Source organism: Coenobita brevimanus, chromosome 38 (assembly GCF_032717465.1).
Source record: "Coenobita brevimanus isolate Jiangsu-jjx chromosome 38, ASM3271746v2, whole genome shotgun sequence".
Taxonomy (NCBI): Eukaryota; Metazoa; Arthropoda; class Malacostraca; order Decapoda; family Coenobitidae; genus Coenobita; species Coenobita brevimanus.
Genome location: NC_136991.1, coordinates 50,689,538 through 50,717,397, shown reverse-complemented (window position 1 = coordinate 50,717,397; position 27,860 = coordinate 50,689,538). Strand labels below are relative to the sequence as shown.

General features: G+C 40.4%; 1 protein-coding gene and 1 pseudogene across 1 annotated transcript; one reads left to right on the top strand and one right to left on the bottom strand.

Moving 5' to 3' along the window:
- Positions 1-2,076: 2,076 nt before the first annotated feature.
- On the top strand, positions 2,077-26,101 carry LOC145396596 (uncharacterized). The gene is made up of 14 exons (XM_080269971.1): positions 2,077-2,122; positions 4,695-4,735; positions 7,535-7,616; positions 8,465-8,532; positions 9,070-9,138; positions 10,910-11,024; positions 11,385-11,518; positions 13,050-13,164; positions 14,599-14,680; positions 15,834-16,174; positions 19,358-19,474; positions 19,918-20,069; positions 23,018-23,113; positions 26,018-26,101. Exons 2-13 carry the CDS (start codon positions 4,706-4,708, stop codon positions 23,090-23,092), a joined length of 1,380 nt encoding a protein of 459 aa, XP_080126097.1. The 5' UTR covers positions 2,077-2,122; positions 4,695-4,705; the 3' UTR covers positions 23,093-23,113; positions 26,018-26,101.
- Positions 3,436-3,553, bottom strand: LOC145396607 (5S ribosomal RNA; annotated as a pseudogene).
- Positions 26,102-27,860: the final 1,759 nt, after the last annotated feature.

The window sequence follows — 27,860 nt, the reverse complement described above, 5'->3', positions numbered from 1 at the left end:
AAATGGCCAATGCAATTTTGGTCGTAGGTGCAGGACTAAAAAGGAATGAGTTGTTGTGGTTATGAAATATCACCTAATGTTGCAGGTGTGATAGGAACAGACTTACTAGTAAAATCCGCGGGTTCATCAGTGATCTGTATAGATCCTATTGCCTGCCTCCATTTCCATCTGTGCCATGTGTGTATCATATCTGTTCTTGAAAACATTTACGGAAGGAGCGATCAAAGCATTTTCTGGTAAATTGTTCTACTGATTAACAACTCTGTGTGTAAATGTGTTTCCCGTTTGTCGTTTAGCGAATCCTTTCTTAAAAATTGGCTTAGAGCGGCATCTTAAATTTGTAATGGCCTCTTGGAAGAATTCTGTTTGATGTAGGTTTTGTAGTTTGTTTATGATTTTGAAGACTTCTATCATATCCCCGCGTTACCGTCGGTCCTTCAGCTTGGATATGCCCAGTCTTCGCAGTCGCTCCTCTTATCTCAAGTCTGTAAGGCTGGAAACTATCTTAGTTGCCCTTTGTTGTACCTTTTCCAGCTTATTTATGTTTTGCCTCCCTTGGGGTGACCATTCCTGGACTTCATACTCAGGATGTGGCCGAATATATGTCCTGTAGATTGTGGCAAACCCTTCTTCAGTCCAGTTTTTGAAGGTTCGTGTAATAAGACCAAGATACTGTTGGCCTTTGAAACAGTTTCGTCAATGTGGCATCTCAGGCATATGATGGAGGTAGTTTGCGTCACCAGTGCCTAGTAGTTCTCGTGAGGAAGCTGAAGAAGAGGAGGAAATGGACGAGATTCTGCAAATTTTTCTTTTTTAACAGGTAAGAAATTCAAGTATGTACAAGAATGTTTAAAGTAGTAACGCTCTAGTGAGTGTTAGAGTCATCCATCCATCCATCATCCAATCCTACACTGCCCCATGAGGAGCGTAGGAGCCAGGGGCTAGGCAGTTGGTCCCGACATTTAAGATGAGAGTGACCAGCCTCACTCTTCTCTGAGTGGCATTACATGAGCAGTCAACCCCGTGGATATAAATCTTCGCCGGCTCAGTCCGATTGGAGCGCAATAAATATCCACTAAACCACCAGGTGCCCAAATTTGGTTATGTGGTTACCACCCAGCTTAGTAAATGGGTGTACAGGAAACCATTTGGCCAGTCACCCACAGGCAGAAGGAAGAGGAAAGAAAGAAGGGAAGAAAGACAGAAGAGGGAGTGTAAAGTCACCCGTAGGCAGAAGGACAAGGAAAGAATGAAGGAAAGAAAGGCTGAAGAGGATGGAAGGAAAGAAGGGTGGAGAGGAAAGGGCAGACATCCGAGAGCAGCACTACAGTACATCGAGTGAGTGGATGGTGAGCGCCCCCACCTACCACAAGGTGTTAGAAATACCAACATAATATATAGGATTACTGCAAGCACATTATTATCGGAGTATATTATCCATTTTTCGATACTTTAAAAATATAGCGATTTGAGGGGATGATTTAGCGGGTTTTGAGGTGGAATCTAGCGGGATTTGAAAGTTCTTGAAAGTTGATGGCAACACTGGCCTCAATCCCCATTTCTACTTATTGATACGGAGGCCGGAGGGAAAGTTCAGTCACAGGGTGGTATGTTTGGGACAATTTTTGATGTTTGAATGGGGTTTGTAGGGGTCAGTATTAAAGCATTATTTATATCGGCCTACTGTACGGCTAATGGGAAATATCCAGCTGTCGTACACAGACTGATAATGATCCTTCGTTGCCTGCTTCGTGGGGTATTTCATTATGCTCTTTGACATTGTATTTCCAAATTAGGAGGGGGGGAAGTCTTCTCTCTGCATTTCAGTCGCAAAAACGGCTGTATGGTGGGATCGAGAGGGTTCTGGGGGCGAAGATTAAGATTAGTTTGATTTATTATTCGGATACCTTGTACTTCGCGTTGTATTTTTATATATAAGTAATTTGGTTGTGCAGTTATATCCGGCACCATGTGTTGTTGTATAAGTACTGTGTATCTTAACAATAAATATCATCAAATCAAATTTCTGGTTGATATTTAAACCGAATTCTATTTGTTGCCGAAATTTGGCTGGTGGTAGGCAGGAAGCCGAGGTAATCCAGGCTGTGTATCGTGTTAATAAGTAAGTACCATAAGTTTCATTCCTTATTTTGTACATACTTCAGAGTACCTGTTGTTTATAAGAGGAACTGGTGGCTTTCATGGTTAGGTCAGGTGTTCTGTGTGTGTTTAGGTCAATTTCGGTCGATGTTTTTGTTATTAGTCGACTGACCATTGACACACGAAGCTAACCTAACCACGAATATTAAGTGCACAACCGAATTATATTTTTTTCTTGCTCACTGGACCAAAATTACATTGGGATAGAAAATGAAATCAGTAGAGCGAAGTACAGGAAATCCGAACAATTACCCTTATTTTATATTTAATGTATTTTGGTTATAATAGGTTATTTACGGCAGATCAGGTCATATATGGGTAGGTTTTTAAGATGCTTCGATTGATTTGGATTGTATTCTGTATCTGTCTTCAGACGATATGTTTTGATTGATTTTGTTGAATTTACTCTGTATCTGACTACACAGCCCAGTTGGGTAGAGGTCATTTGCAACAAAATATTAAAAACCGATCTAGTTGTTAATAAAATAAACAAAAATGGGTGCAACAAAGGAAAATAAATTGAATTAATATGCTCAGTACTGAACTTAAGCAGTTCTAAGCACTTCCTTTTCTATAAGCACCAGTCGCTAATGCTTTCTTAAGTGACTAAATAAGATGGTTGGAGATTATCGAACTCATCCATCACACATCCATCTGCATGAAAATGAAATACCCTAACCAAAGCCAACCAGACCAGATTTAATCCCCTTTCCATATAAGTACAAAATGAAGCACATCGATGTACATAATGTATAACCAGACACCATAATCCCATATGGGGTGGCTGTTTGAGTTAGTTGTTTTACAGGGAGGGGCACCAACCCTCTATTGACTCATTTGTTGGCACATAGGGAACACGTATGGCTTGGTTATATTGTACAGTATGGTTACCACCCAGCTAATGGCTTGTCAGTTAATGTAAAGGCACTAGAAAAGGAGAGACTGAAGCACATGTGACAGAAAAATGATAAGGAAATCCCCCGTCTGGTGTGACCTGAAATTGTTATATTTAAAAAAAAAAAATATGGTTGAAAATTAATATTTATCAAGAATTCGTGGTCAGAGTGAAGGAGCGTGCCTTCTCGCAGGTTTTGAAAAGTGTATGACAAGGATTATGCTAAAATTTCATCATACCATGCAATTCACGTATTTCATTTTTTTTTTCATTCATTGCCAGACGCCATGTATCCCAGACAGGGTGGCCAAGGGCTTAGAGTTAATTGTTTTACAGGGAAGGGCACTAATCCTCCACCAACCCCACATGACACGTAGGGATGCCAACAGCATCTGGTGTTCCCAGGCGGTCACCCATCCAAGTACTAACCAGACCCAACGTTGCTTAACTTCGCTGATCGGACGGGAAGCGGTGTACTCAACGTGGTAGTCTGCTGTGTGTGGACATCCTTTTCTGTAGTTCTCTTACTGCAACTTGGCCCAGAGTTTTTCCCTTTTGCAGCTTATTGAAACCAGTTCATTTGTGGGAGAAGACAATGCTGTTGTTCTGCATCCTTTTCATAGTATTTCTTCATAACTGATGTCATATGCTAATGATATTCACTTATTACAGGTCAGTACTTTAGATTGAGAGATGATAATTTTAGGCCAAATCTGAGTTTAAAGAGTATAGCACAGTAACATAGGGTGGTGAAAATGGTTTAGCCTACTCTGAGTGAGGCTTTGGGTGAGACGTGTGGAAGGTCAGGAAGGTAGCAGAATGTAGTAAGTGAAACTGTGAATAAGTGAGATGTAGAGGTTAAGGAAGTGGGTAAGTTGATAAAGGATAGAAATGGATCAGTGAAGCTGCATACAAGAGGGATTTCTAAACCCTCTCAAAAGCTGGCAATCAACCAGAGTATTCTCTCTCACTGGTATTATCAGGCCCATCAGAAAGTAGTTTATTTTTGGTATTTTTTAAGTATGGCTTATTATGGCCCCACTTTTTTTTTTTTTTTTTTCTCTCCAGTGTCTGACATTTTCAAATTTGGGAGGAGGGTCTTCCCAGTGACTTTTCTTCCAGAATGAATTAGCTTATACGATACCATTAGAAACATTTAAAGCACTTGAAGTAACTCAAAGTCAAGTGGCCACCCCTTAAGGGATTATGGCGTCTGGCAATAGATAGATAGATAGATAGAAAACCAAACAGAAAAAACAAGCCTGAAAAAAATTGGTTAATTTAAAAAAAAAAAAAAAAAATCTAATTTGTCAGAGGTAACTGAGGTAGTGTTAGGCCACAACCCAAGAGCACTGCACCCACCCTGCCAGAGCATACAGTAGACCACCTTTTTTATTAATATTATTTTTTATTATTTTTTTTAAAATGGCCTTTACCTTTCCTGGTTTCAAGATCAGGAAGGATCAAGTAAATATTGTACTAACCCCATCTAACATTTATCTGTCTTGTCTTGGACACAGTATAGCTAGAGCTGACACTATAGGTTTAGAATACAGATTATAATTGTAAACTGTCCATTAAGGTGATGAAGGGATGTTGTTACCAAAGATATAATTTGTGTCTTTTTTTTTTTTTGCAGGTGTCACCACAATGTCGCGCCTCAAGAAGCCGGTAGATAAGGTATGTTCTTTCATGTCAGAATTGCATTGTACTCTCCTAGGAACACTCATAAAGTTTTTATGTAAAATTATGACTTAGACAAAACTGTCATATCACCATATTTGTTTAATAATTTATTTAAATGGATGGTATTATAAATCAGAGCAAAGACAGCAGCAGTATGAGAGATTATTCTTTTTTCTAATCAACTTTTGTGTAGAAAGTCATTGTTCTGATAGTGACTGAGTAAATTATTTTACTGAACTCATATTCAGCCTGAGTGATTGGGTGACATGAGTGTAGATGCTGGGGGGCGGGGAGGATGGTAGGGATAATTCCCCCTTACAACTGAGTCAAGGAGGAATGTCGTACATACGCATCCCCCAGCAATTTAGGTGATCCAGAACAAATGGAAACTAACATCTGCAGTTACCCTCAATATACTTAACCCATTAACTGCTAATGGCTGTTTTTTGAGGGTGTCTGCGGTGCTCAGACATAGGGGTAAAACTGAACTTTATCATAGGCCCAATTTTGTCTTAGGAATTGAGAGAATACATGCTAAAGTATATAGTAACAAAATATTAGCTCAAAATTTACCTTGCTAAAGCCGTGGAAGAACATCGAATTGTCTGAAACTATATTGGAATGTATAGTTTTCGTTTTCATTTTTGAAGGCTTCAACATGTTTGCATGCGTTGGCCTTGGTCACCGTGGCGCTATATACGACCTGCACCCGTGCAGCCAGGGCTGTATTGAGCAGTCACACTCGGAACAGCAAAGTCTGTATAGAGCAGTTAACAGGTTAAATTCTTTACATTGAAAATGTAGTTACCCTTTAGAAAACAGATAAGCCGAGACTGTTAAAAATATTAAGATGTAAGTTGATCTGATAAAACAAGCTCAACTTTTAAAACAAGTGCCAGTGTGGTGTTGCAGAGGTGCCCAGTTTGTCTGCAAGTAACAAACTGTGCTACCTTTCTTTTTCTCATGCTACATATTTTGATGCTTTGCATACTTAATATAGTTTACACTGTATGTAAGCAGTTACAACAGTGCATTTCCCTTGTTGGAGGTACCCTCTTCACTCTACATCTAAGAACTCTGCCATTTCTGAAGTGACACCCCCCCCCCTCCATAACCAGAATAAATCTACATCAATGTTGGCTGAGTTACATGTACAGGATGTCTATCAGTCAGCTAGAATTGGGTTCCGTCAGAGCTGGGAAAAGACTTTGTTGTGGGTGTAGAACTATGGTCTTCCATATTTTTTCACGTTCAAAGTTCCTTCAGTTATGTAGCAACCAGTGCTTATACTCTCTAACACTGCCACTTCAACAGAACATACATACCTATATAGCCTCGTCCACAGTTGGAGGCATAAAAAAAAAGTAGCATAGTGTGATGCAGGTCACTCAGGGCTCTTGCTAACTGCCAATGGTTGCGAGCCATTTGGCTCCTAAGGTTTCAGAGTTACGAGCCAAATAAATTTTGAGTAGCCAAACAGACCACGAGCCAAAATATTTTACAAGCAATAAATATATTTATTTACACATTGTGATGATTAGAATCATGTAATAAGTTTTTAAGTATTTACAATGGCGACAAGGAAAGACTAAATAATCGATCACAATGTGCTTTTTTGTTCATTTAAGTGATATTTACTTATTCTGTAGTTACTGGGTTTTGAAGTGGATGTATTTTCTTCTCGCCAAAAGGCGACTTGCATGTAAAATTTGTTCGCTGAAGGGAAAAAATACTCGCATTTGTGAGCTGTGGCTCGCCAAACAAGAGCCCTGTCTCCTCCAGTGGCTGGAAGCAGTGTTCCCATACTCTTCACGTTATGTGCTTTTCAAAACCTGTAAGCCACATCTTGTATATGGATAGTAAAACTGCCTGCCCATGTCAGGTATGTTCAGGATGGCCACTACAGTACAGTTCATTCCCTTAACTATATATATATATATATATACATACAGTATATATATTCTCTGTTATAAAAGGTTTTATATAAGGAGGGCCCCCACTTTATGAATGGATGAATGGGTTACATTCCTGAAAAACCATTCGCTAAGTGATTTTTCGTTGTGTAATCCCATTATAACATGGATTAAATGGAGTTTGGTTCCAGGACCCTGATTTTCCTCCCATCCACCTGTATTAATCCCTTTTTTGCTCAGTTTGAATAAATTTTTGTGTAATTCATGACTCACTAACCCTTAATCTGCAACTACATCTACGATTTAACATGCAGTAGGCCAATGAAAAACATAAGTAACACTTTAACTGAGTTTTATTTTCTTAAATCTAACTGCTGTTTAGGTTTGACATGGAAATTACATTACCTTAATTACATCAGTGAGTAAATTAGATGTTGCACATGTGGCGATGAGGCACCATACTATCCTATTTTGGATGGTAGGGTGGGAACGAATGGTGCACATTTTCTCTGTTAGTGGCGCTGTGGTGAAATCAGCTGACCAAGAGCGCGCTCGGTTTAAAATTGCCCAAAGGAAATCGTTACAGATAATTTTGGCGTTCATTAGGAGAGCGAAGGGTGGTAAAATGCGATCTTCGTTAAAGTGAATTTTTGCTGCGTGATCGTTCGTAATGTGGGGGTCAGCTGTATAAGGTAATGTTACTGGTATGTCCTACTTTGGGGATTTGTTTGTGTTCCAGTAGTCCTGTACATGAGGTTTACTGTATGTTATACAGTACTGGAGTTGTCTTGGACTTTGGGAGACACCATTATTTGTTTATTTTCTATTATTCTCCTTAAAAAATTATTGAGGACCTTTTTTTTTTTTTGCCCCCTCTCAGTATACTGCAGAGGAGGTGCTGAAGAAGTTCCCTGAGATGGCCTACTCAGTCAACCTTAAGGACCTCTTTGCAGAAGCTGTGTGTGAGTACTGAATTGTGTGGTTATGTCTACAGTATCATGCTGTATGAAGAAAACAGATATTTACTTCAATAGTTACCAAAATTTACTGTACAGTTAGTTGTGAATTCTAGGAACAGAATGTCTTTCATAAGTTTATACAGTAATGTACTGATTATTGGTCCATTTATTGACAGAGGTATTTTTGTTACCAGGGTTGCTATATCATTCATTTTGTTTGTCTCCTAAAGCTCCAACATGCTTGCATGAGTTGGCCTTGGTCAGTTAATGGCAGTTCTCCATGCTGCTTGATCTCTAGCAGCCAATCTGTTCAGTCCCTTATCCTTGAGGTAACATTGTATGACTTTGTCCCAAGTTTGTTTTGGTCTGCTTCTTGTAACTTACTCTTAACATTCATACCTGTCACCCTCTGCACCTATTTGTCATTTCCCATCCTCTCCACGTGCCCAAATCGTCTCAGTCTACATCATCTCATCATATTGTATCATTTAGCCTACAGGGGCACCAACATGCATGCTTGAGCCTTGGTCACCTAGTAGCAGCTCACTTTGTATCACATCACTAATACGTTCAGGTCCCATCCTTCCTCTCAGTTCTTCATTCACATTCCACCCCCTCCCCCCAAGGCCTGTTACTCAAGGACTCACTACATGTCCATCTATTAATAGAGATACTGTAGCTACTGTATATGTTTAATGAACAAGTGCAACCAGTGGATCAAGATGAATGTCAGTAAAATGGCTTGGGTTACTGCCAATAGGTATATACCTCTTGTTGTTACCAGTTTTTGTTTCAGTTGGGGTTTACATGTACTTCCCGTTTGTTAAAGTTTCTTTTTCGATATTTTTCAGATATTTTGTATGGTGGAGCTTTTATGATCAAGACTGATCTCTCCCGTCGAATGTTATTTCATTGTGAGGTAAGATTTTGCATCAAGAGATGAAATCTTGGTACATGTATTGGATATTCCATAATATTTGTACTGGTAATGTTCAGCTGTGTAGCAGCTCATGATGTACTGTGTTAATTTTACTTTAAGATCGTAGAGATGCATATTTAGTAAACTGGAATGATCATTTGTTTCACTTTTGAGTGGTACATTGTCAGTAGGTTGTAAAAAGTTTAATGTTACTGATATGCTAAACTTTGCATAATGCTGGTAGCTAATAACATTTTCAGACAGATTGAAAGAAGGAGGTAAAAGTAAAATGTATGGTGCAGAGAGAAAGGAGGAGGGGGAAGCCAAGGATGAGATGGAGGAATGGAGTGGAGAGACATATGAGGGAGTGTGAGTTGGGGGGAGAGTAGTCAAACTGCAGAGAAGAAGGCAATGTGGAAGTGATTTGTTTGTGTCCACCCCTTATGTGATTAAGATGCCTGGCAATAGATAGATAGACAGACAGAACTTACTGCAATTCATCTTAAACTATTTCAAAGTTTCTGTGTCGTTTTCCAGCTGTGCAACAAGGACATGAACTCAGTGGAGGCCCTAAAGAGTCACTGTAGTTCAGGAACCCACCAGAAGGTAAGCAATGTTATGAGTTGGTGTACAGGAGTGTTGTATATTGTATGGAACAGTGAGGAATAAAGGCTTGTCAGAGATTTCACCCATTCTGTATTTCTCTTTCCTTTACTGGCTGTACTCTTTTCACTTTCCCTAAAATTGCCTCCTCATCATCTTCAGTGCCAAGCTGTAACAATAAATTAACACTGGAATGTGACTCTAGACATGAAGAAATGCTGTGGATAGGGTGTTGAGTCACAGCACTGTCCTTCCAGCCAGAGAACTACATGTAAGTTACCAAAGGACGAAAATTTGGGTCAAGATAAGTGAAAAGAGTATAGTATCCCTAAGGTGAGAGAGGCTTTGTGTCTCTGCCCATTGATGATTCTCTTTAATGTGATGCGTCAGGGAGGAAAGTGACGAGACATATCCAAAGACCGGAGTAGATGCAATGGAATGGTAGGGAGTTCCTAAGGTGAGAGTCCTGGTACTTTCTCTGTTCATAGATGATTCTCTTTGATATGAAGTATCAGGGAGAATAGTAATGGTCATACCCCAGTAGTGGAATAGGTGCAGTGGAATAGTAGGCAATGTTTTATCCCTTACTATCTTATACTTTCTGAGGCATAGTATCGAATTATGTCAGTGTACTCTTTTCACCTTAACCTGGCCTAGTTTTTCATCCTTTTGTAGCTTACTTCACATAACTCAGTGGCAGAAAAAGATTGCTGTAGCTAGTCATCATTTCCAAAGCACCTCTTCATGACTATGACTAGCATCATATTTTACTGTTAATATGTTTTTACAACTCAGCATGCAAGATAGACAGATGTCAGGTTTAGGCCAGGTTAATGAGAAAAGAGCAGAGTAAAAATCCAGACATTTTAATAAAGAGCATAAAGTACAGGTTTTAAAAATACTTAGCCCACTTCACAGGCATAAGATTTCTTCATCTTTTTAAGATTTTGCCTTTTATTTATAGATGTCTATCTATCTATCGCCAGATGCCTCAATCCCGTTTGGGGTGGCCACAAACAAATCGCCTCCAAGTCGCCCTGTCCCCCGCCATCTCACTGCCCTGCTACCAACTCACCCCCCCCTCTCTCATATACCTCTCCACCCCATCCCTCCATCTCATCCTCGGCCTCCCCCTCCCTCTTCCCCCCTCCACCTCACTCACATACACTCTCTTCGTCAGTCTTTCACCCTCCATCCTCTTCACATGGCCAAACCACCTCAGTGTGTTCCTCATAACGCTTCCTATCACATAGATGTGCTTTACAAATATGTGAAGAATACTTATTCCATAAAGTTACTGTACAAGGCCACTGACTATTCTGTACCAATGGGCCTTTTCCTGTACATCATAAACACACACTGCATCCTTAATGTTGTGATGTCATTGTTTTCACATGCCACCCTAATTTGGCAGAAAAGATCAAGGTGATGGAAGTGGTGGAGGTGGTGTTGATTTTGTACCCACAGACGATTAGGTTTTAAGATACAGGTTTGGCCATGTGGAGAGGATGGAAAATGTGAGACTGATTAGAAGAGTGTAGGTGAGTGAGGTGGAGAGAGAGATGAGGAGGGGGAGACCAAGGATGAGATGGAGGTATGGAGTGGAGAGAAATGAGAGAGAGTGTATGTGAATTGGAGGAATGGCAGAGGACTGAGTAGTGTGGAGGAGGTTTGTTTGTGGCCACTCCATATAGGATGAAGGCATTTGGCAGTACAGAGATAAAGGACATACAGGTACAAGAAATACTAACTGATCATAACACTTGGTACACAGAACAAGGACAAGAAGGACCGTGAGAACCGAGGCCCGTCGCACTGGACCGGTATCTCCAACTTCCACCAGGACTCCCTCCAGTACCGCCTCATGATGTGTAACATCAAGCCAGTTGGTCAGTCTCATTCACCTTTGATTCATTTAGATCTTACAGCAGTTGTTTGGAAGTTATAGCTGATTTTAGGCACTTGGGTTAGCTTTTATTCTATAGAAACATCAGCTGTACCATGGCCAGCCCCAATTCAGGGATTCCTTAAGACAAAGCATGCTATTATTTTTGTGTATAGATGTATATTTTTATTTCCAAAGTCAAGAGGTTTCCATTATTGTCAAATTGTAGTAAGAGAGAGTAATACCTGAAATTTGTTACATCTCCAAATGATAGAATATCTGACTGAAGAGATTATTATTACAGTATTATGTAACTTGAATAAGGGAGAATAATGGATGTTGATGCATGTTATATGTAATACAGGTTTGCAGATGGTGGAGGAGTACACCCGAGGTCAAGGTCCAAGCTACTATAAGTGTAATCTGTGTGGTGCTCATGGAAAGCTTGATCATATGTACAACCACATCATTGGCAAGAAGCACACAGATAAATATATTGTAAGTAGTGCGTACTTGGTAGGTTGGGGTGCTCGCCATCCGCTCACTCATTGTAGTGCTGCTTTCGGATGACTGCCCTTTCCTCTCTTCCTTCCTTCTTTCCTCTTCTGTCTTTCCTTTATTCTTTACTCTCCCTTCTGTCTATGGGTGGCTCTGCACTGAGTGATAAGCCAATTGTTTTTGTGTACACCAGGAAACCATGTACTATGCTGGGTGGTAACCATATGACCAGATTATGGCACCTGGTGGTTTACTGGGCATTGAAGGCACTTCAGTTGGATTGAGCCTGTGAAGGTTTATATCCAAGGGATGGTTGGGGCTTCTACGGTCCTCGTGGGGCGACACAGGATTAGATGATGAATGATGATGAATTTAAGTGTCAGATGTAGTAGGCTGGCTGACTTCCAATAACTAATTCAGCACTGTGATGATTGGAGTTGTATATCTATTACAAGATGCCTAAATCCCAGAGGGTGTGGCTGTGAATAGATCATGTCCATGTTACCTTGCCCTTCATCATCAGACTGTCCCCCTCCAGTTCACACCACCCACATTTGTATATCTTATCCCTTTCCTCCATCTCATCCCTGGTTTCCCGCTACCCTTTCTCCCTCACTGCCTCACTTACATGCACACTCCGAGTCAGTCTCTCAGTTGCCTTTCTCTCCACATAGCCAAACCATCTCGGGGTATTTCTGCACTTTCAGGCACATCCACATCAACACCACAGCGCTCCCAGGCTTCCTTATTTAACTATCAGATAAAATGATGATGTTGATGGTAATGGATAAGTGTTTTGTCATTCACCATCCAGGGTTCATTCTCATACAAGATTATTGGAGTGAGTTTATGAGATGCAGGGGTGGCGTAGAGAGAGAGATAAGAGAGAGGAGGGTGTGAGATGGGGGGGAGGGCAGCCAAATGGCAGAGAACAGGGCAGTGCGGAGGCAATTTGTGACCACCCCCACAGGATTAAGATGTCTAGTAAGTTAGATATATTTTGAACTTTGGTTAGGATATTGTAACCACTGAGCCATTCATTCATTACCCTAACCATCCATCCAGCCATCTCCCAGTCCATTGTTGGCTTCTCAGGAACATAGGGGTCCAAGGTTAGGCTGCATCATTTGGACATTTCTCATGAGGCTGACCCATTGCTGCTCCCAGGCAGCTTTATATGAGTTGTAAACACCAACTGGTCTTTGGATATAAACCCTTTTGGATAGCATCTGGTTGGAGTTCTGAATCCACTAGACCACCAGGTATCCATTTGTCCATTTTATGGTTACCACTCATAGTAGTGAGTGTTTTCTTGGGTTATGGTTCAGGAAACCACTTGACTTTCTCTTTAGCATAACCTGAAGGTAGCATGCCATCCACGTACTGAATGTAGTACAGTACTGTACTACCTTCAGGTTCTGCTGTGGACCTGACACTGATGGATACAAATGAAGAAAGTAATTAAGAAACACTGTAGTTCCCAGTCAGCTTTTTTACTAACCCAGTTTTTTCTCTCATATTATCCCTCTAGAAATCGTCATTTCGTCTTGATAATGCGGTTTTGACTGGTAATGAACGAGATCATCTGCGAGAGAGGCTGGCAAGGGAAGAAGGTGTAGATGGTAGCGTCATCCGAACTATTACAGGTAAGAAGTGGCAAAGGGTGTGAGTAGCAACAGCAGCTGGAAAGTGGGTGATGGAGAGAAACATGGGGCATTCTCCCCCCAACTCTAGATATAGGTTAGGTACCTGGTAGTCCAATCCCTGAGGCCCAGTAGGCCTCAGATGCATACCAAATTAAACATATCAAAGAGGCACTTACGCCCACCATGTTTATAGAGCAAATACTTGGACCATTTTATTCAGGACTGGAGTAGTGGTAGTAGCTGGAATGCTTCAGTTAGCATGTTGATAGGCTTTGTAGAGGATGATTACTTTTTTTTCTTTTCCTTTTTTTAATGCAAGAATGTTTTTGGCATATCAGATAGAACCAGGATTCCAGGGGCTTGAATGATGAATGAATGGAAGTGTGGCCCATTGGATTGGGCTAAATTATGCTTTCTGGATGTTGTTACTCCTCATCCTGCCCTAGAGTTGGAAAGGAGGTCTGGATGATGATGATAATGTAAGAGAAGAATGAACCCAAATCTAAAACTTTTTTTTTTTTTTTTTTTTTTTTTTTTAAATAAGGAAAAAGTAGAGCAAATGAATGCCAGTTTCATTATCTGTTTATTTTGAGATGCCTGGATGGATTGCATTCAGAATGCTAGGTCTTAGGTAGAAGGAAACACAGAATGAGGACAACAGTTGTAAATTTGTCCTGTTATATAGAACAAGGACATATTACTAGTTAATTCGTACATTAGAGAGTTGGACAGAAAAAGGGTGAGTGTGTAGCCAGACAGATACTGGACTTCTGCCTTACTGGGGCAGGGATGCAGGCAGATATTTCAGAACTGCAGTGGCCATTGTAATAGCAAAGGTAGAGGGAAATCGATGTATTGGAGATAGGGAATGGGTGACTAGGAGAGGGGAATGGGTGAAAATAAACCCTCTGACTCCATCATGTTTAGAGGAGCTTGATGTGATGAGGCACCCTAGCACACACACACACACACACACACACACACACACACACTAGAGAGAGAGAGCTGGACATTACATGCATTCATTATGCTTATGTATAAAGTCAGCAACTCTGTGGGGTTAAAGAAAGTACAGTATGGAGCTGGTTCAGCCTGCTTTATGTATGGATAGTTGATTTTGTTGGAGTTTAGCATTAGCAAAGATTATATTTTGCCAATTATGGTAAATGAAAAAGCTGGATCAGACTTTTGTACTGTAAAATCTGCTGGTTTGTTTTCTTTGAGATGAAATGTAGTAAAGTTGTAATTTACTTAGTTTTAAGATCAGTTATATTTTCCTGTAAAGTGGGAGACTGGGAATTTGATAATATTGTCCAGAGAAATATTTTGCCATATTTTTGAACAGAAAAATGCTGAATCAAATTTCATGTACACTTGCAGTATGGTTTCATAGATATTAAATGTCGGCTGTGTTTGTAATGTATAGTCTTTCAGGTTGGGATTATTATCCTAAAAAATGGGAGGCCGAGGGAAAATCCTTCGTTAAACCACAGTCCAGACTAAAAGACGAACCCAGGTGAGTAACTAATGTTTTTGCCATGTTGTAGTAACAGTACAAAAACTAAAAGAGTTTGAACTGTTTATAAGAGAGTTGGAATTGGTAGGAAATGAGGGAGCTGAGAATGGAAGAAGAATATGTATGAGAGAGGAGTGAAGAGTTCATTTGTGAGAGAGCTTTGAGTAGAAGAATAAGAAGAATAGGCCCAAGAAAAGAGAACTTTTCTTTAAGAGTTACAGACTTTTAAATAAAAATGTTTCATTTCACGGCTAATGGCTGGCTGACCCAGATTTTATGTACGGTACTTTCAAGTATAAACGCAATGGACATTGCTACTCCTCACCCTGCCCTAGGGTGGGAAAGGAGGTCCAGATGATGATGATGATTGTTATTTGGGTAATGACCAGAACTTACATACATAATGCATTTCATGTCATTAAATACCAAGATTTGACTTTGGTTTTAGAAGTTAAAATTTAATCCATCCATCCTTCATCTAATGTTTATTATTTGTCAAATGATTGAATGCTGTGTACTTTTGGGGAAGCACAGAAGTTATGGTATGTGCTTTATGTTGTTTCCTGTTATTTGGTCAGTGGCAAAGACAATAGCTACCAACTTTAAAGTATTGATATGTCTTAATAAGACTAAAGTAAATCCATCCATCCATAAGCCAGTCTTATGTTGCCCCATGAGGAGCGTAGGAGCCCGGGGTTAGGCAAGTTGGTCCTGACATTTAAGATGAGAGTGGCCAGCCTCACTCATCCCTGAGTGGCATTACGTGAGAAATAAACCCCATCCACCCCTTGGATATGAACCTTCACTGGCTCAATCCAATTGGAACGCCATACTTTCTCAGTAAACCACCAGGTGCCATAATTTGGTTATGTGGTTACCATGCAACGTGGTAAATCATTTTCTGGTGTACAGGAAACTATTTGGCTTGTCACTCAGTGTAGTCACCCACAGGCAGAAGGAAAGAAAGACAGAAGAGGAAGTAAGGAAAAGAGGAAAGGGCAGATACCCAAAGCAGCACTACATCATTATTACGCAGCTGATTCCAGTTATCGGATAATATTTCCCTACCAGTGTGGATACCAATATTAATCAGCTTTTGCTATTCGATTCACACAATTTTCTTGAGTTATTGTCAGCCCATGTTTCCTTCCAGAACTCCCTCACCCTCCTCACCTGGCCCTTCTCGACAGTGGTCATCCACATCCTCCAGCAGCAACCGCAGGTCAAGTCGCAGGTCGCCCCTGCTGAGGTCTCCGAGGAGGTCACCTTGGAGGTTATCAAAGTCACCCAGAAAGTCATCAAAGTCACCTCGGATGTTATCCAGGTCACCTCAGAGGTCGCCAAGGTCACATCGCTCAATGTCCAGGGATGTGTCACCCATGTCACATCGCTCAGTGTCCAGGGAAATGTCGCCCATGTCACGTTATCGCAACCGCTCACCCCCGCCACCCCCATCGCTCCCACTCCTGCCACCACCACTACCTCAGGCATCCAGTGAGTCATGCTTTCAGATACCTTGCCAGTACAGGTTAACGTTGCTGTATTATTGGGTTACATTGACAAAAAAATTGGAGGTAAATAAAAATGACAGTGACACAGGGATTCCAGCTGTTTTCTTATAGACCTACGTCCTCAAGGAAAATCATTTAGTACTTGATAATCTTGGGTGATTAACATCTGATTTTTTATTTAAAAAAATAGTGGAGAACAAACGAAACACTGTACTGTATACGGTACTGACTTAGCGTCACTGCAGAAAACCTCCTGAACACCCAGTCCTGCCGATTAGACATGACTTCAGCACATCAAAACAAATGTATACAATTTAAAACCATAAAGAGCTGAAACCTAACTGGGGGACTTTGCCCTCCAGACCCCCTGGTGATTATAACCTTCCTTAACAGCATGCAAACTAAAATGTGCATTGAGTAAAACTTGCGGCAAAACAGTATCGTTCATTAAGAGCATACGTTAATCATGGCGCAGTTGTCACATGACCATGCGATAGCTAAGGTAGGTGCAATCATATAGCAAATCTTTATATACATCACACAGGAGACATCCACTATAATACATAGGTTGGTACAACAGCGATCAGTGATAAAATGAAATCACTTCATAATCCATAGAATAGAAGGTATGGGCAGTATTACACACAGTAATAAAACTTCCTATTTACAAACATTTTTAAAAAGCAACATTGAAAAGAAACTCACTATATACACTACCGGTAATTTGTAAAAAATAACAAAGGATCCTGTCAACTCTTGATTCCAATAGGAAATTTGGAAATACCGTGGCTCTGTCGTTCATAATCAGCTGGATAAAGATTGATCATTTATATCGAACGTAGGGATTGAATAAGTTAAATCAGCAATTGTATTTTGAAAATTGGGGTTTGTTGGGGATTTTAGTGATTGTATACGTAAGAACCATACAGTTTATAAAGGCTCCAACATGCTTGTTTGCATTGGCCTTGGTCACCTAATGGTGGCTTCCCGTGTTGCTTGATCTCTGGCAGCCATCCCATTCAGTCCATTATCCCTGAGGTCACCCCCTATGACCCCATTCCAGGTCCTTTTTGGTCAGCCTCTCGCACCCCTACCCCCTTTGTTCACACATCTCACTTTCTGCACCCAGTTGTCATCCTCCCTCCTCTCCACATGCCTGAACCATCTCCATCTACCCCTCTTCTTCACAACACTAATGCACTCCAGTCCCATCCTTCCTTTAAACTCTTCAATCATAGACCTAGCCCCCCCAAGCCATGCATTCAAGGATGCACTGCACATTCATCTTATCATTGTCATTTCTGTACATTTCCACAAACAAACATGCTCTTCTTTACAGCCCAGGTCTCACAATCGTACATCTGAATTATTGGGATCACATTAGTGAAAGATTGCATAATGGTCAGTCATAAGTCAAGGGTGACCTCTCATTGTTGTATGTAAAGAAAAGTAAAAAGACACTCATACTAATATAGTGTAGAACATTTAGGGTAGATGGCTAACCTACACACATGGTAATGTTTTCTATCCATCTTTTTCTAGCCAGAAGCCTAAATCCCATAAAGGATGGCCACAAACAAATCATCTACACATTGTCCTGTCCTCTACCATTTGGGTGACTCTCCAGCTCACACACACCCATGCTTATATATCTCCACTCCATCCCTCCATCTCATCCTTGGTCTCCCTCTCTTCTCACCCTCCACCTCACTCACATACACTCTTCAAGTCAGTCTCTCAGTGTTTTACTTAATAGAAAAACCTCAGGTCATCTGTAGTACTTAAACTATAATTCTTAAGCCACAGTGCATTCTGACCCAAATGGTCTGCCAACCACACCACAACCATCATTACCATATCCAGTCCTAATTCACTCCCACCACCACTACCACTGCCATTCCCTCAGGCATCCAGTAGGTCATGTGCATAGATAAATACAGTAGTCATTATACCCAGTACCTGTATCTCTATGTCATATCCATCTCTCCAAAAATCATCATTATAATAACCAATCCAGACTTGCCACTATTACTCCTATCACCACCACCAGTACTTCGGGCACCAGGTACATCATCGTCATCATCATCATCTTTGTCCTTGTCCTCATCCTCATACTCTTTGATATTGCCATCATTAGAAAGCAAAGAAGAAGAAAAAAATTAATAGTGAGAGAAGTAATGAAAAGTGTGGCCACTAGCCAGCGGAATGGTCCAGACTATTCATTCAGTCACCCATTCTCCCATATGACCATACCTTCCAAGCAAACACTCCTCAGACCTATTGTCAGCAGACTTCCTTACTTCACATCTCATGCAAATCAGAGTAACTTTCCTGTCTACACAGTGTACTTAACATACATCCCTCAGTAAACCCATTTCCACGTCTCATACTCTTCTTTCATTTTCATGCCACACTAGAGTCTCACACTCATAAGTGAATGTGAGCACTGAAGCACCTTCTTGAAGCTTCCACACTCATATCTTTCTTTAGCATCAAGAACTTCAAAACACCTGTCACTTTCCTTCCCTGTGCCACTCTCCTTTCCACTTTTTTTTTTTTTTTTTTTTACCTCTATTACTGTACCAAGTAATCACCAGCAATTCACAGTGAGAGTAACCTGGCTATATTTTACGTAGCACCTCTTGTTTCATAATTTAGTTGCATATTACACATTTATTTTTTATTTATTTATTTATTTATTTATTTTTTTTCCCAAGGAAGAAGGCACCAAAGGCCTGGAGCCCGCAAATTGTTCTCTTCAAGAAAAAACAAAAAAAGATAACAGAGAGCCAAATTCCTTTTAATATCATCATGATTATACAGAGGGATGCCTTTCATGTGGCTGTACTACCATTATAACCTGATGGTGGAGCTGCCTGGTTATTCAGACTTCCATCAGGCCCTCCCTGTCCCTAAAAGGAGTATGGTTGACTGCAGTAGGGCAGCTTCCTCCAGAATCCACATTAAGATGACCCTGTTGTAACTACTACTAATAATAATTGACATAAATTAATAATATACAAGAGGCCATTAAGGTATAATGTGCAGAATAAATCACTAAAGGAAAACTTGAGAAATCTCCAAAGTCACTTAAAATACAACCTTTACTCTAGTTGACTGAAAAATGACACAGGGGAGGGACTTTCATATGCTTTATCCTCCACAGCCTCTGCACTGGATCCCTCATGTGATGTGGAGGTCAGGGACAAATTCACTCAGAAGTTTGACCTGGAGGAACTCATGATCCAGTTTAATTTCTTGGTTAAGAGTCATAACATGAAAGGTGAGTTGTATCGAGTAATTTTGCTCAATTCCCATGAACATTACAGTGTGATACAATGATTACATATGGGTGTGCCTACCATCTACTCACTCAGTGTAGTGCTACATTCAGGTATTCTACACTGAGTGACAAGCCAAGTGGTTTTAAACCAGGAGACTATTTACTACATTGGATGGCAAGCATAAATCCAAAAGAAGGCACTCTTTCTCTATCCTCTCCACATGGCCATACCATCTCAGGGTATTTCTTTTAACACTTTGTCACATCCACATCAACACCATAACACTACTTCCTCATTTGTGTGTTTCTCTTTGTAACTCCACAAACTCCTCTCAGGTACTGTAACTTGTTTTCACTGCTTTCACTCTTGACTTCTGTTTTTTCACATCAGATATGAAGCCAGTTTTTAAGTCTATCCTGATCCTAGTGTATTTGCTTTCCAGACAGTGAAGTAAGAACCGAGCAGGATGCAAAGGCAGTGATTGACTTAATGTTCAGAATTGCAGACACACTCCACTATATCACTAAAAACCAACTGGAGGATCCCAAGTATAAGAGGGATGACTTCTTGCTAAAGCTCAAGAGGCAGAAACAGGTGAAGCATTTTTCATTTCATTGTTATAAACAACCTATTGAGTCCAAAGACTCTTTGTTTATACTGCCAGATAATTTGATTTAACATATGATAGGTTTTGTAAACTGGTAGACTTAGATATAGTCCTATTATGCACCATCAGAATGAGAAGCTTTAGAAAACTCAGTATAATAATATCATCTTAAAAAAGAAAAAAAAAAAAATTATGCCTTGTTCCCTTTCAAAGATTCCGTATATTGTGGTTGGCTATGGTACAGCTAATGTTTTCTGTGGATTGGAAACCAAGCAAAGTGCCGGAACCAGCTCATTACTTCCCAGCTGGAGCTAGCTGGTAGTTGCTGAGAAAAAGAAATTTGAGATGCTTAAAAAGAAATGTGACAATGTGAGAGTCTTGGCTTAGACCTCTGACTCTGTGTACTGTCACTCAGAAAAGGGATCATTGAGTGACTACTTGTGAATGAATATTTTCTACCTAAGAGTAATGATTGTGTGGCTGATTACTAAGCTTGTAGCCACATACAGTTGCTCCCCATAGTATGTGAGTATATGGGCGACAGAGGATGTCGCGTACTAGGAATTCGCATACTCTGAACACATAAACTTATGGGAAAGTTTACATATAGGCGGCACCCCCCTTCATGGGCAACCCTTGAGACACCTTTCAGACCTAGGTACTGTATTGTACTGTACAGGGAAACTGTCTAAGACATAGTACCTAAGATAAAGTAAACCAACAAGATTATGGCTTTACTAAATCAACAAGGATGTGGCTTAACTAAACCAACAAGAATATGGCTGCTCACCTTAACCCAAGAGGACAACAGGCTTATTGGAGGTAAGAAGGGGATCCGAGGCAGGGTGAGGCACCTAGCGTGGGTTTCGGGAGAATTCGCTGTCAGGTCAATTTGCCATCACAACAATAACAGTTCACTGTCATTAATGAAGACAGCTATGGATGATGCTAGAATATGTATTCAGAGGCGACTACAGCGAGGAAGAAACAAGTTAATTATTGTCTGACAGCGAATTGACTGGATGGCGAATTTTCTCGGAACCCTGGCATACCCCTTCTGTACCACCCACCACACCACTCTTGTCACCAGCATTTTTGACACTTTCACTAGCTAATGCACTCACTTCGTTCATAAATCCTTCAAAGTGAAGTCATCACTTCCTCCACTTGCAACTGAGTGTTCGATATTCTTGAATTCTTCCTTGAATTTATCTAGGGCACACAGTACCCAGCTGAGCTCCATCATTGACAAGTCTCCATTCTCCATCACTGATGGTTGGCACTTCTTGGAGTGGCAATGTCGCGTGTTCGGGGTAAACCCCAGATTTGGGCCACTCTTCGCTGCCGTCTCGCCTATTACGAGTTCAATTCGCGTCACTGTTAAAAAATGCACTAAAATTCAATAAAAAATTGGTCCTTGCGTACAATGAGGATCGCGTACTGTGAACTCGTGCATTATAGGGAGCAACTGTATCAGTCTCCTGGTAGTACCTTCTAGGTTTAGTGGTAGTCATCCATCTGTTCCCTGCTGATATCAGTAGGAATAAACAATCAGATATGTGGAATAAATTATAGAGAGCATCACAAGCATTAAAGGGTTTGGTATTGTTGTTGCTGTTATTGTTGACCGTGAGATACGTTATGTTGAGGTGTCACTGGGCAGTCAATAAAGTTCCCCAGCAGATAAAATTATATTTTACTCTATAGTTGTAGTCAGGTGGCTTCCATTGATCTGGAAGCTACTCTGCTTTTTACTGTAATTTGGCCTAAAATTTCCCTCATGTTCTTCAATGCTGAGTTGTACCAATAGATAAACACCGAATATGGTGCTGGTCACAAGCAAGTTCTACAGAAAAGATGTAGAATCATAACATTGCCTTCTTCCACCACTGAGCTACTTGAAATAAACCACAAAAGGGTGAAAAGCTGGACCAAATTTTGATGAAAGACTTATGCCATGAAAGTGACAGCAAAGTGTGACGGTCTGCTTGGTAATTATCCATCCATCATCCAACCCTACATTGCCCCGTGAGGAGCATAGGAGCCCGGGGCTAAGCAGTTGGTCCCGCTCGCTTCATATTTTACTTGACTTAAAATTGCCATTTCTTCTTCTTCAAGGCAGCATTGTTGCAATATATTAACACGAGAATTTAATGCTAGTCACAAGATTTGTTATGGAAAGGATGTAGAGGTGTAACATTGTGAAATACATTGCAATAGCATAATTATCAGGCCCATTTTAAATTGAAAAGATTATAACCATGTAACCATTCACTCTTGGCCTTGAATTTTACCCACAAATACACAGAATTGTTTTGGTAGTAGATGGACGGCCATTGTTGACCCTGGGAAGTACTGCCATGAGAGTGAAACGTGGCTACAAGCTAGGTAAGTGGCCGCACAGTCATCACTCAGGGAACAATCAGCCACAAGTACAGTCATTTGCTGATCATTGTTCTGAGAGTGACTTCGTAGAATCAAGCTCCAGGCTGAGACTCACATTGTTACAGATCTTCTTACACATCTCAGATTTCTTTTTTCCCATCAGCTTCCAGCAGTTGGTAGGAAGTAATAACCGTAGCTGGTTTCAGCACTCGGTTCAAATTCATGTCCAAAGAAAGCATCAACTGTTCCATGGCCAATCCCAATATGTGGATTTCCTGAAAGGAAGCAGGGCATCATTTTTGTTATTTTGATTCTGGAGGCTTGATTGGTGAGTGAATGAGTATGTGGACCTTTTCATGAGGAGTTCTATATCTTTTTTGCATGTTTTTCTTCTTGCTTTTTGGACTGTATCTCACCCTACCTTTAGGTATGAAAGAGAGGCAAGTTGGTTATGTTGATATGCTACAGAGATTCCACAGTAACAGCTGTCCGGGTCTCTGTAGTGTTCATCCGGTACTGAACTCTTATTGTAGTAATTGTTTTGTTTCAGAATCTAGAGAAGATCATGGGGCAGATCAAGCATAGGATGGAGGATGCCTGGAACAAACAGAATCTCACTCCCTAGTAGTCACTTTAAATTCCATAGGTAAATTATTGATTGAAAATTATGTTTTAGGAAGCCATCTGCTGTGTGTGTGTGTGTGTGTGTGTGTGTGCCTGCATGCGTGTTTGTGTGTGTGTGTGCCTGCATGTGTGTGTGTGTGTGTGTACACTTTTCCATGAAGTGAATGTAAACAATTAGTACACCTTGACACAGTGACTGCCCTGTCATTATGCTCCTGAGGCACTACTCCCAATTTCAGGCACTTAGGTGGAAGCAACAGCCTGGGAACTGCAGTGCCCTATACCCACGGGCACTGATCTGAGTCCCTGCCCATAACTTAAAAAAAGCGATGGAGCCATTGTTAATTGATGACAGCACATTAATCTCATGATCTAGGTACCAGGAGCACTACTGTGTTGTTTGTTCATAAATGTAAAATCATAACACTGCCATTATCCTTTTAACTACTTTTAATTTTATGTAGTGAATTAACACCCTGAAAAGCAAGTATTATTTGGTATCTGCCAACAACAGAAATTATTCAGTGTAGAACTGTGTGTCTTTGTGTGGTACCTCTGGGCTGTGGTTTATGTTAATGGTAGCAGCGGAGTTTTGTATTTTATTCTGGTCAGCACTGGATGATGCAGTTCAGTTCTGGCAAACCTCCTACAGCCAAAGAGATAAACATATAGGCTGTGCCCAGTAAATATTTGTACCACTGTGTTTTGTAATCATACTGAATACCATATGTAGTTATCTTTTTATAGAGGATGATGTGGCAGATAAGAAGAATACATTAATAAAGTAGGATGGCAGAGGAAAAAGGCTGAGAGTGAGAGGAGCTTATGAAAACTAATCAGGCTTGAGGTGGTGGTGTCATGGTTTTCCCATGTCATGTGAGGTTCCTATCAGGGAGCTGGATATCTATGTTTTTGTCTATTTCCAGTTGCCTTAATTCCGTAAGGGGATTGCCACAGACAAATTGCCTCCACATCACCCTCTCCTCTGGCATTTGGCTGCCCTCCCTTCAGCTCACATCCCCTTCTCATATATCACCAGTCCATCCCCCCCGTCTCATCCTTGGTCTCCCCTTCTTCCTTTCCCCCGTCACCTCGCTCACATACACTTTTCCACCCAGTCTCTCATTCTCCATCTTCTCCATATGTAGAAACTGGTAACAAGAGTACATCAGTTGAGAGAGCAGTAGTAGAGTATGTGAAGAAGCTCGGTAAGGAATAAAGAGGTGACGGTATGCAGTGTTGTAGTGGGGTAGATGAATATAAACACACTGAAACTGCATGGGTATGTGAATAGAATGCAGAAAAAATGACTAGCAAGGAGGATGTTTGAAGATGAAGTGATTAAACTCATTTTACTTTAACCTGCCTTAAATTTTTGTTCTTTCCATCTTGAATGCTGAGTTGTAGCAAGAGATTAACAAAAGAGTATAGTGCTAGTGATGAAGATTTGCTGTGGAAAGGATGTAGAGTGGTAGTGTTGTCTTCTGCCACTACACTGCATGATAGAAACTGGAAGAGAAAAAAAAAATCTGGGCCAAGTTTGAGTAAAAAAAGAGTACCATGTAGTGATATTGCAAAGGATGACTCAGTTATGTGTATGTATGAAGATTTGAGCAGTTGTAAGTGAAGGAGTATATAAGAGATATAATAGTGGGTGAGAGAGGAAGGGAGCAGTGTAAGGACAGAACAAGTATGAGTAACAATAGGTAGACTACAAACTGAAATGTGTAAGGGAATAGACCACCAGTTCCGTACTGCAGTAATGATTGTATAAGATTGCCTCACATGTTGTATTTAGGGTTTGTATGTTTTGTTTTTATTTTCTTTTAAATTACAGTTAACAGTTTTTATACCTGTGAAATTGTCAGATGCTGTGTATGGTGTGATGTGAAGTTAAGATTACAAGTCTGTAACTGCTGTGAAATTTATGCACAGTTAATATTGAAGCCTTGGATCAAGCACTTTTGTTTGAAATTTATGCACAGTTTGGTAAATTTATGCACAGTTAATACTGAAGCCTTGGATCAGGCACTTTTGTGTGAAGGTTGTCAGTGTTATGGATTGCCTTTTGTAATAAGAGTAAGCACCTTTAGAATAACAAGATTGACCAGTGTATATACTTATATGTTATGCTTTGTTGAAAACTGTAATTATTGCATCATTTTAAATTAATTTAATATAATATATCTTAATGTGGTAGGTGGGGGCGCTCCCTATCCACTCACTCGATGTAGTGCTGCTCTCGGGTGTCTGCCCTTTCCTCTCTTCCATCCTTCTTTCCTTCCATCCTCTTCTGTCTTGCTTTCCTTCATTCTTTACTTGTCCTTCTGCCTACGGGTGACTTTACACTCCTTCTTCTGTCTTTCTTTCCTTCATTCTTTCCTTTTCCTTCTGCCTGTGGGTGACTCTACACTGAGTGACAAGCCAAATGGTTTCGTGTACACCAGAAAACCATTTACTATGCTGGATGGTAACCATATAACCAAATTTTGGCACCTGATGGTTTAGTGGGTAATTATTGCGCTCCAGTCGGATTGTGCCGGTGAAGGTTTATATCCAAGGGGTGGTTGAGGTTGATTGCTTATGTAATGCCACTCAGGGATGAGTGAGGCAAGTCATTCTCATCTTAAATGTCGAGACCAATTGCCTAGCCCCGGGCTCCTACGCTCCTCATGAGGCAATGTAGGATTGGATGATGGATGGATAGTATATCTTAAAACAATGATATGCCAAAGCAGATGGTGACTGATCATTTCTTTTCTTGGTAGTTTTTCTGGATTACACAAAAGTTTGTGAGATGATGAAAAAGAAAATTTCCTGCAGCCAAGGTTACATTAAAGATAATTCACTTTGTACTTGTCAGATATTTGCAAATCATACACAGAGCTTTAGCAGAGTCTAATCTTTACATTTTTTTCTCTTACAGTTCTTTCTAGATGCCGTGTGGGTATGTCCCATGTACAGTAGATCTAGTTCTGAGGGTAGTAGAGTGTTTTGTTCATGTAACTGGTCACTCTCACCTTAAATGTGTGGAATGAGCAGCCTCACCCTGGGTCCCCACGCTGTTGATGGGGCCGTGCTGGATTGGATGATGGGTGGCTGGATAATGGTGATGGTGTATAACTAACACAGAATATTAATTCATTTTCAGTTTTCACTTCTCTATACTGGTATATTGAATGGATAATGGTTATGATGATAATAATGGTGTATAATTAATCATTATTATCATCATTCAATCCTGTGTTGCCTCATGAGGAGCTCAGGAGCCCGGGGCTAGGCAAGTTGGTCCTGACATTAAAGATGAAAATGACCAGCCTCGCTCATCCCTGAGTGGCAATACATGAGCAATAAACCCCAACCACCCCTTGCATATAAGCCTGCCCAGGCTCAATCTGACTGGAGTGCCTAAATTACCCACCAAACCACCAGGCACCTTAATTTGGTTATATGGTTGCCACCCAGCTTAGTAAATGGTTTCCTGGTGTACAGGAAACCATTTGGCTTGTCACTCAGTGTAGAGTCACCCATAGGCAGAAGGAAGAGGAAAGAATTAAGGAAAGAAAGAATAGAGGAAAGATAAATTCAACATTAATTAAATTTCAGTTCATTTTAAATACCGAGATGTAATATGCAGTCTAGTACCATATTTTCTTGCTGAACATATTCCAGCTGAATGATCTTATATCAAGCAGGTATTCTGGTTTGAATAGCTCCCTGGCTGTATCAGTGTCACTGCCAGAAAGTACACCTCTCCAGTATTATACAACAGTGTAGGTTATATGCAGTTAGAGCTATGTGTGTGTGTGAAACAAATATGTTTTCTCATTTTTAAATTCTTAAAAAGAGATTTACAGCATTTGGTTGTTTAGGACATCATTGTATGGCAGGAAATGCGTGTCCGCCATAATAAAAAATGTAAGTAACAGTACTAAATCTCCCTCACTTTCTTTGATTGTTGACTTGTTTAAAACTGACTTTTAGGTTAGGAATGTTATTCAAAATCCAGATGATCAGTAATGTACTGTAAATATCAGGCCATCGTCCTTTGGAGCATGTCAGATAAAGTAAGGCTTCCATGAAACCCATAATACTTTTGCAAGTACAATGAAAACTCTCAGTTATCCAGCTTAGTGTAGCCAAGCCCTGCACCAGATATTGCATAGTACTGTACCCTCCATCGGCTCAATATTCAGAATGGAGCTGGATATTGCGTTATTATCTGTCTTAACTTTTTATCCTAAAAACTTCCCCATGAGTAAAAGATGAAAGTTATGCATAAAATACAATGAAATAATGATAAAATACAGTAATACAGTGCTGTTTGGCTACTGTTTACAAACCGATTGATACACCTTAATGCAGGATATAGCATAGAACCGGTTACGTCCTGTTTCGGCATCAGATATTGTATTCGTCGAGCTGAGCCAGCAGTGCCGGATATTGTTTTGGGCTGGATAATGTGACAATAGATAATTGAGAGTTTCCTGTACAGTCCATTCTGTACTTTAGTTTTGACCAGTGTTACAGATTTTTATTATTATTTTGTGAGGCTGGTCACTCTTATCTTAAATGTTGGGACCAACTGCCTAGCCCCGGGCTCCTACACTCCTCATGGGGCAATGTAGGATTGGATGGTGGATGGATGGATGGATGCACTACAACATAATCATGCCATCTGTTGGTTCAGTGTTTGTTTTTAATGTATGGATGCTTTACCTGAGCATCGTCCTGTAAAGGAATGGCGTCATCCTTTATACCACATAAGT